Raw genomic sequence first — 9,648 nt, forward strand, 5'->3', positions numbered from 1 at the left:
TACATCCTGGAGCTGAACTCCCTTTCCAGACTGTTGAGGTAAGACTGAGCCTGGAGGATTGTTTTATGGTGATGATTCAAGACTTTGCATGCACAGACATCGCATCAATCAGTTGCAGAAGGAAATGAGGTTTTGAACTGGCTGCTCGTTTTTAGGCCAGGAAGGTAGAAGGAGTGAGAACACGCGGCCCCTTTGCACACAGGCGCAAGGGAAAGGGAACTGTGGTGGTGCAGCTGCTCCCCGCTACCCCAGCTCTCTGTGCAAGAGAAAAAGGAGCCCAAAACGTGAGGATCAGCATCTTCCCGGGCACAGCTGGATGTCCAGATGGGTGATGCACCCTTCACAGCATCGTCTCCAGCTCTTTGCTGAGGTCGGGGTGACGCCGAGTCAGGTCTGTTAAGTCCACTGTGTTTTCCCCACAGCCTTTCTGCCTCATCTCCTGACCTGGACAGGGCAAAACGTTCTCCAAGGCGAAGGAACCCGGCGGGCTGGCACGGGCAGGGAGCAGCAGCCCCCGCGGCTGCGGGTTCGCCGCCCCTCGCCCCGCCAGGCTCACGCTGAAGCTCGTGGTGCCGTGGGACGCCAGCCCCCCGTAGCAGCAGCTCCCCGCCGCGCTGGTGGCACGGGCCTTCTGCTTGAAGTCCAGCGCCAGGCTCCTCCGGAAATGGGCTTTCTTGATCTCCGCCTGCACCTGAGCGAGAGATCCGAGACGGCTGCTGGTGTCCAGAGCCAGCAGAACAGGCATCGCTCCCTGTGCTTTTATTTCCCTTCTGAATCCTACTGAGAGGGATGGATCTGAATTTTCCTTCTGCCTATCCCAGCCTGAGGGCTCTGAGTTAACTTGGCTCATATAATCATGGAATCACAGGATGGTTTGTGTTGAAGGACCTTCCCAGCTCCCCAGTGCCTCCCCTGCCATGACAGGGACATCTTCACCAGCTCAGGGTGCTCAGAGCCCCGTCCAGCCTGGCCTGGGATGTCTCCAGGGATGGTTCATCCACCACCTCTCTGGGTACCTGGGCCAGGCTCTCACCACCCTCAGGGCAACAATTCCTTCCTCATGTCCAGCCTGAATCTCCCTCCTTTAATTTCAAACCATTCCTTGACCCTAAAGGGGCTGGATCAGGGAGCTCAGCTGCTCATGTTTCTCACTTACCTCCCCATTGCAAAAGCAGTAGATGAAAGCCACAAAGAAACCCTGCCAAGAGAGAGAGGGAGTTTGAGTCCTGAGCCGCGGTCCTGTCCGCACGCTCGGTGTTTGGAACAGCAGCCCCGTGCCGACGCACCTGAGAGGAGTTAAAGAGCATCTCGTAGTGCATCTGGATCTGCCACAGGACCCCGGAGACCTCAGTGTAGGGCATGGCCATGAACACCACATAGTGGACTCCGAAAAGCGGCATCAGCACCAGCGTGGACTTCAGCAGCTTCCTGAGAGGAGAAACGCTCTGAGCCCTTAGCAGGGACCGGCCGGCCGGCAGCGCCCTTGCAGATGTGGGCAAGCATCCTAACAAAAAGGGCCACCACTTCGGCTTGTTTGTGTGTAACCATCGCATCCCATCGAGCAGGAGAAGGGTTCAGAGCTTGAACTCCTGAACCTGCTGTTCCACACAATCCGGGCTGCCAGAAGTGCTGGGTGCCATCGTCTCACCACCTCCCCTCGCTCCTGCAGCCGTTCCCGTGCCTCTGCTCTTCATTCACAACCCTCTGGGGACCCAAATCGGCTCAACGGGCAGAAAACGAGCCAGAGCAGGGCCGGGACACTTGCCTGTACTGCTGCCGGGGGTCGAGCTTCCCCGTGTGCGTCTCCCAGAGCTTGGAAGCCAGCACCCGGACGATGTTGAGGAAGAGGAAGAAGTTCACCTGCCGACAGATGGATTTGTTGCCCACAGTGACTCCGGGTCTGCCCGAGCAGCCCCCCGGGATGAGGACGGGTCGTTCTGGGTGAGCCCCACGCGGGGACACGCAGGTGCTGCTGTGGTCCAGTGTCCTGGATCCCTCTGCATCACACGGGCCCTCCCAGGTGCTGGGGTGGCTGGGACACAGCCCCGGTGACCTCAAGCGAACGCTTTGGGTCTCTCTCGATCCCCTTTCCCCAAAAAGGATTAGGAGGCTCAGCCATGGGATTCTTACCATGATGGCGGCCAAGATGGGGACCTGATAAATCCACTTCATGTTCCCTGCGCTGAGGTCCCAGCACCTGAAGAGACGAGGAAAGAAACACCTTGGAGAAACCTGAAATCCCCGGTAAGGAAAACCCCCGGCTGATGGCTCCCTGTGCCCCCAGCCACCGTCCCCGTCCTCCCACCCGTGCAGATCCTGACCCAACAGCAGCATCCGTAACCACCATGGTGTTACAGACCCGTTTTAAATCGACATCAGCGTTCCTGAGGGTTCCTTGGCCAACTGATCTGAAACTCCTGCTGTATGTTTGGTGCCCTTTCTCCTTTTAAAGCGCTTTAGAACATGCCCTATAGCATCCACCTTCGCACTGTTGATTGACCGATTATGGTGTAAACCTGCACCCAGCTCCCTCCCAAACGCAGAACAAAACCACTATTGGTCTGGATTACTGACAGTTTTATGAACAAGCCTTGCGTGTGTGTTCAGTCCTCTTGTCCTTTTAGAAAAACTTTCATTTTCCAAAGTTCTGGGCCCACAGGTATTTTCCCCCCGGGAAGGACGGTTGGAGGAGTTGGACCCACGTACTGCGTATCTGCCAGGGAGGCCCTGACGCTGGCCCAGACCGACACGAACACCGCGGGGAGGCCTGGAGGGGCAGGAACCAGAGTGAGGAAGGTGATGGAGCGTCACGTTCGCAACCCCAACCGACCTGCATCCCCTGCCCTCATCTGGGCGCTCGGTGCTGCTCAGCCACGGTCTCCGTGGCCACAGCGCTGGGTTGGGGTCCCCGCTTACCCCAGCCGATGATGATGAGGACCCATAGGTAGTTTTCGTTGGAGAGGAAGGCCATGAAGATCAGGCTGTGCAGGTAGAGACCTTCCACCAGAATCCAGTAGTGGTTGGTGGCCAGAAAATAGAGGAAGAGAGTCACCACAACCTTGCAGCCAACCTGTGGGTGTGGGGACAGAGAGGTGCCCATCTCAGGCTGTCCCCTGCGAGCAAAACCTGGTGGCTTTGGCTCTGGCCGGCAGCACCCAGGCTGTGCCCCGTGCGTGGTCCATGTCCCTCCTCTCGCAGGGAGCAGCTCCAGGCCACCAGAGCCCCACCAGCATTGGAGGCAGAGCAGATGCTCCAGGTCTTTCCCCAGGAGAGGTTTGTCCCTCATCAGCGCGCCCTGAGCTCAGACAGGCTGCAAGACCCGTGTCCTCTGTAGATCTCATCTCTATGGTGGCACCAGGGTGGGGAGAAGCTGTAGGTGGCTCTTCATCCCTCTCCATCACCCCTGAGCAGCACAGCCCCCATCTGGGAGGGTCCCAAGCGCATTCCCCATGCACCAGGACTCCTAAATCCCCTTTTTCCCTTGATCCTGCCTCCGGTCTCAATGCACCACTTGCCAGGTGGCTCCGTTGTCCTGGCGAGGGACCCATCTCTGCCTTGAAATCGTCCTCCCGCATCTTGTCCGTCTCGCTGGCCAGCATGCCCGAGTAGAGCACCACGTCCTTCACGAAGATGCTCACGGCCCGGCAGATGAAGGAGGCGAAGAGGTGGACGTGGATGTAGTTGCGTGTGCAGTGCAGGCGCCTACGGAGAAGGGACGTGACACGAGCCCCGTCCCAGTGCCCAACCAACTCCTCACAGGTGGGCTCAGGCAATGGGGGGGTCCCAGAGGGGGTGAGCTCCGAGGCGTCAGCCCTCCCTTGGCCACAGAAGCCAGATCTGGGGGCAAGTTGGGGTGTGAAGCCCCTCAAGAGCAGGATGGGGCAGATGAGGAGCTGCTCATATGAAGGAATCAAAGAAACAGGGGTGTCTGGGGGCTTTGGAAATGCTCTGATGTTTGTGCTGGGGTTTGGGGCCGGTTCCCATTCCCTGAAGGGCCGTTTCTCCCTCGGGGTGTTGTGTGTGGGGGCAATGGGGTGAGGACGGTTCTCCCCTCACGCGGGGGTGGGGGTTCAGCGCCTCCTTACTTGAAGTAGGAGAGGATGCAGACGGCGATGATGAGGGAGGCCAGGGAGATGGAGTAGCCGATGGTGTACATCAGGTGCAGGCGGTCGAACACCTCCTGCAAGAGCAGGGCTGTGCTCAGCACCCCTCTGCAGCCCTGGGCTTTTTGGGAGCAGAGAGAAAGAGCCCCCCCCCAGCAATTCCCCCAGGCTGTCCCGAGTGCTGCCCGGCCCCCATCCCAGCCCCTTTGCCCAGCAATGTCACCTTCTCGCGTCTCCGGCTCTCGGAGGAGAAGAGCAGAGCGCATTCGGTGTAATTAGCCCAAGTCTTGTTGATGCTGAGAGCCATGGCCCACGTCCCCGAGGCGCTGCAGTACCTGTAGGCGTGACCTGGGGACAGCAACGGGCGCAGTGACGGCGGCAGGAGCCGCGGGAAGCCCAGATCCATCACCCCCATCACCCCCATCACCTTGATGGTTGAAGTCGTAGATGTAGTCGGGGCAGGGGACAGACACCTCCTGGCTGGGGGAGCCCTTCGGCCAGCAGATAATCCCGTCCCACTCCGGAAGGCAGCTGGCATCTGGCCAAAGAGCAGGGACACATCTTGCTTGGGCTCCCAATAGAGCCACCCTGTGACCTTCAGGCTCACCAAGCTGGACCAGGGTGGGGAAAAATTCCTGCTACATGATCAGCCCTGATTGCAGAGCAGGGGGGCTGGGGAGGTGGACACGTCCCGTCCCATCCCGTCCCACCTCCTCCTTTGGGGCCAAGGCCCCTGCACAGCTCTCATCTGCAATGGACAAACTGGAAATGGTGCAGCCAGCGCTGGCTAATCAGTGTGATGATTTAATCAGCACTAATTGTGCCCAGAGCAGCCACAGCACCAGGAGCTCCACAGACCCTCAGGAGCCACTGTCCCTGTCCCCATCCCGCTCCCATGGGAGGGGACAGTGCTTCCCAGCTCCACCGGGACCCGCTGACCTGTGTGCAGGGGGGGGGACGTTACCTTTGATCTTCTCCAGCTGGGCTTTTATGTCTCTGTGACATTTCTCCTTGGCTTCCACCAGGAGGTAGATCTGTTCTTCTTTTGTGAGGACGTCATCGGGGTCAACCTGCCAAGGCAAAGCAGAGACGGGCAGGGGAGAGAGGAGACGAGTGGAACGTGGAAGTGCTGGAGGAAAAGGTGCCGGAGCAGCCACAGCACGGCTGGGCCCCTCAGCCCTCCCCGGGCAGGTCAGGTCTGTGCAGCTTCGGGTAGATAACAGAATCATTTGGGTTGGAAAAACCCTTTAAAACTAAGTCCAACCATAACCCACCCCTGTCCCTGCCCCATGTCCTGAGAACCTCCTGTCCGTCTGTCCAGCCCTCCAGGGATGGTGACTCCAGCACTGCCCTGGGCAGCCTGTTCCAATGCCCCAGAGCCCTTGGGGGAAGAAATTGTTCCCCACATCCAACCTCAACCTCCCCTGGCGCAACTTGAGGCCGTTTTCTCTGCTCCTGGCGCTTGTTCCTGGGGAGCAGAGCCCGACCCCCCTGGCTCCAAGCTCCTTTCAGGCAGTTCAGAGATCAGAAGGTCTCCCCTCAGCTCCTGTTCTCCAGCTGAACCCCCAGGTCCCTCAGCCGCTCCCCATCGTGTGTCTGTGCTAAAACTCAGCCGCGTGTCGGGCTTCTGTGCCCCTGACACCTCTGAGGCAGCGAACCGTGCACCGGGTGCATCCAAGGGATGCAGAAACCACCACGGCGCAGTGTATCTGCGCTTTTAGCAGGGGTGAGATGCTCCCACTTCCACCCAGCTCCTGCCTGGCAGCTCTGCGGGTGCGACATCCACCCGGGGGGTGCAATTTACACCATTTAAAGCCAGGAGAGGGACTGGAGGAGCCCACGGGGCCGCTCAGACTTACCAGAGCCCGCACAGAGCTCCAGAGGCAGCAGCAGAGCAGCACGGCCGTGACGGCTCCCCCCATGGTCCCACGGTGTCGCTCGGGTGGGGACCGCAGGGCCAGAGCTGGGGGAAGCGAATCCTTCACCTGGGGACCCGCTGCCAGGCTGGGACCGCGGGGGACGGGTGCAGAGAGCCGGTGCCTTGTGCAGCACGGAGCATCTTCTGGGAGCAGCGCCCCGGTCCCCGTGCGGCGAGGCGGTGACAGGGACACAGCGTGTGCCCTGGGCTGCGTCCCCCGCCCCGGCTCTGCTGTAGGGAGCTGCTCAATGGGAACGGGGGTTGTGGGTTTCTCCCCGCACCGTTCTTGCTGCTGCTCGGTCTCTGCGTCTCTCCCGCTTTAAGCAGCTCCCAGAGAATGCGCAAACAAGTCCCGTTCGGATGGGGACAGCCGAGGTTTATTGGCTCAGCCCGAGGTGCTAAAATCCTCTTCATTCAAAGCGGATTCCGCTTCTGTTTTCAGGAACTCCTCTCGCTGCCCGCTGGCTCATTTGTCATTTGTCCCGGTGTCCCCCCCTCCGCTCCAGGAGCCGAAGGACGGTGGGGAATGAGGATGGAATTAAGGTGAGGCTGATTAGGAGCGGGACGGCTGCGTGTCGGGTGGATTCTGGCTGATGGGGAGGCAGCAACGCTCAGGGGCAACTTCATTCCCAATCTGACCCAGGCTCTGAGTTTGCACTTAGCAAAACCTTTTAGGTTTGGGTTTTTGTTTTTGACTATATTACTTGGTATATTATAGAGAGATCTACAGAGCAATAATCGCAAGCGACACCCACCCAGCCCCATCATCCACCCCCTCGCCTCCCCGAATCCGCGCTAGGGATCGTGCGATGACGGCAAACGGCCCATTTCCCAGCGGTTTTAACCACCGCCTCCTCCCGACGGACCCCGTAACCCGGCTGGAGCGGCGTTTTGGTGAGGAACAGGCCGGGGGGGCTGAGCACCGCGCTGAGCTGCTGACAGCCCCGTGCCCGTCGCTCCCGGCCCTGCCGCGGCTCCCAAAGAGCAGGATTGGACCCACCCGGTCATGCCAGGCCTGAGCGGCTGAGATAACATGGTTTAGCTCCCAAAACTCCTGGAAAATCGATTTTTCTCAGTTTTATGAGGGGAAGGGTACAGCCCAGGGCGTGTTGCTCATCCAGCCTCTCCTGGGGTCATTGGTGGAGCTGCAAAGGGAACTCGGTGACAGTTTTGGATCTGACCTGCACGTGGTGTGGGTTCAGCTGAGGCACCAACATTTGGGTCCCCTCACCAACTGGATCTGATCGCTTTTTTTAGATCAGCTTTGCCTTTAGTTATCCAACCATGGTCTGGGCAGGAACCTCATTGTGCTGATTGTGCTCTGCAGATTTACTACAAAGATTTTGCAGGGCCAGTGTGGCAGAGGTTTAGGAGCAACTACTGGGTTCTCCTTTCCTTATTATGCTTCAGGTTGATCACTCAGCACAATTAAAGCTCTGAGTTTCAGAACAAATTAAGAAGCAGCTCCGTAATGGAAGCGGTTGGTTCCCCGTCCCTTCTGGGGCTGCACTCGCTGCTGCTGGATCGGGCCCCGTGTGCGGAGCTGCGGGGGTTTCTCCTCTTCCCCGCGTCCCTCTGCTGTTCCATGGGATGATTGAAATTCCTCACCCCTCTCTCAGCTGCCAGGAGCCTCCTGAGACCCGAGCGAGTAAACACCCCTCCCTGGCAGAGCTAGAAATGCCGCTTCGCAGGTCTGTGTTAGATAGAGAAGAAGGTTGGTTCGTTCTCCGCGGACACGGCAGCAGGGAGAGCGGCATTGCTGCTGCCCTGGGAGGGAACCCAGCATCTCCCTCCTCGCTGAGCCAGGCTGGGCTGCGTTCTCCTAAAGAGATGTGAGCAAAACCTGCGGCTCAGCAAACCAACCCCAGGGAGCTCAGGAGAACAGAGAAGCAGAGAGTGAGAGGGATGGGGAGCAGGAGAGAGATGGAGAGATAGAGGAGGATGGAGTATGGGGGGTGCTGGTCTGTTCTCCCCAGGAACAAGCGCCAGGAGCAGAGGAAACGGCCTCAAGTTGCCCAGGGGAGGCTGAGGTTGGATCTGGGGAACAATTTCTTCCCCAAAGGGCTGTGGGGCATTGAACAGGCTGCCCAGGGCAGTGCTGGAGTCACCATCCCTGGAGGGTTGGACAGACGGACACGAGGTTCTCAGGACACGGGGTGGGTGAACAGTTGGACTCAATGAGCTTGACAGGCTTTTCCAACCAAAATGATTTGATGATTCGATGGAGGATGAAAGGAAAAAAAGGATGGGAGACAGAACAAAGGGAAAGAGCAACAGAGGCAGGAGCAGGGCAAAGGATGGGAGAGGACAAATATAGTGATGGGAGTCAGGGCAGAGATGGAGGAATTGAAAAATAGATCCGGGAGGATGAGAGAGGGACAGAGAGAGGAAAAGGGACAGAGAGAGGAAAAGGGACACAGGGAAGAAAGGCTCGGGGTGCGGGACCCAGCACGGGTTTAACGCGGCGGCTCCATTGCGCATGCGCGAGAGCGGCCCGCAGGACCGCGCCGTGGCCACCAGGGGGCGCGCGGGCGGCCCCGGTGCCGCTGCTCCCGCAGATGCGCGAACAGCTGGAAACGCGGGCCGAGCGTCCAACCGCTCCGGCTGGAGGAGCCCCTCGGGATCACCCAGTCCAACCGCTCCGGCTGGAGGAGCCCCTCAGGATCACCCAGTCCAACCGCTCCGGCTGGAGGAGCCCCTCAGGATCACCCAGTCCAACCGCTCCGGCTGGAAGAGCCCCTCAGGATCACCCAGTCCAACCGCTCCGGCTGGAAGAGCCCCTCAGGATCACCCAGTCCAACCGCTCCGGCTGGAAGAGCCCCTCAGGATCACCCAGTCCAACCGCTCCGGCTGGAAGAGCCCCTCGGGATCACCCAGTCCAACCGCTCCGGCTGGAAGAGCCCCTCGGGATCACCCAGTCCAACCGCTCCGGCTGGAGGAGCCCCTCGGGATCACCCAGTCCAACCGCTCCAGCTGGAAGAGCCCCTCGGGATCACCCAGTCCAACCGCTCCAGCTGGAAGAGCCCCTCGGGATCACCCAGTCCAACCGCTCCCCACCCCTGGCCCTGCCCCATGTCCTGAGAACCTCATGTCCGTCTGTCCAGCCCTTCAGGGATGGTGACTCCAGCACTGCCCTGGGCAGCCTGTTCAATGCCCCACAGCCCTTTGGGGAAGAAATTGTTCCTCTGACCATCTCCCTGCGATGTCCCCTTGTTTCCCGTGTGCGTTCATGGGGCAGCAGCGGATCTCCCGGTGCAACAAACGAACGTTTATTTCTCCCTGGGGTCCTGGGCAGTTGATCCCAGCAGCGCACCCGTAACCTCTGGTGTCCATCACCGTGTGTTGCGGTCCTGTTTCTCCCTCCAGCGGGCAGGAGGAAAACCCCTCCGTGTGCAGCGTTTGTGGGAAGGGGACACTGAACAGAGCACAGAGTGATCAAATGAAACTGGGCGAAGGGAACCAAAGGCCCTGATAAAATGCTCCCAGACAATGGGAACAGCTCAGGCTCTGGCCAAAGTGCCCCCCGCACCTCCAATATCAGGAAAGCGGTGCCACGATACCCTGAAGACCAATCCCCAAAGCTGCAGAGACCTCAGCATTCATTGAGAATAAAATGCAGCCACGGGC

At 59.5% G+C, this 9,648-nt stretch overlaps 1 protein-coding gene across 1 annotated transcript; it reads right to left on the reverse strand.

The window, feature by feature from the left end:
* Window positions 1–56: 56 nt before the first annotated feature.
* LOC136111584 (parathyroid hormone/parathyroid hormone-related peptide receptor-like) lies at window positions 57–7,029 on the reverse strand. Its single transcript, XM_071817960.1, has 13 exons — window positions 7,022–7,029; window positions 5,068–5,309; window positions 4,531–4,641; window positions 4,327–4,451; window positions 4,086–4,180; window positions 3,516–3,702; window positions 2,917–3,070; window positions 2,707–2,767; window positions 2,131–2,197; window positions 1,762–1,860; window positions 1,287–1,424; window positions 1,157–1,198; window positions 57–691 (listed from the first exon to the last, which is right to left on the reverse strand). The coding sequence occupies exons 1-13, from the start codon at window positions 7,027–7,029 to the stop codon at window positions 341–343; spliced, it is 1,680 nt and encodes a 559-aa protein (XP_071674061.1). The 3' UTR covers window positions 57–340.
* Window positions 7,030–9,648: the final 2,619 nt, after the last annotated feature.

The sequence above is a fragment of the Patagioenas fasciata genome, chromosome 22 (genome assembly GCF_037038585.1).
Source record: "Patagioenas fasciata isolate bPatFas1 chromosome 22, bPatFas1.hap1, whole genome shotgun sequence".
Classification (NCBI taxonomy): Eukaryota; Metazoa; Chordata; class Aves; order Columbiformes; family Columbidae; genus Patagioenas; species Patagioenas fasciata.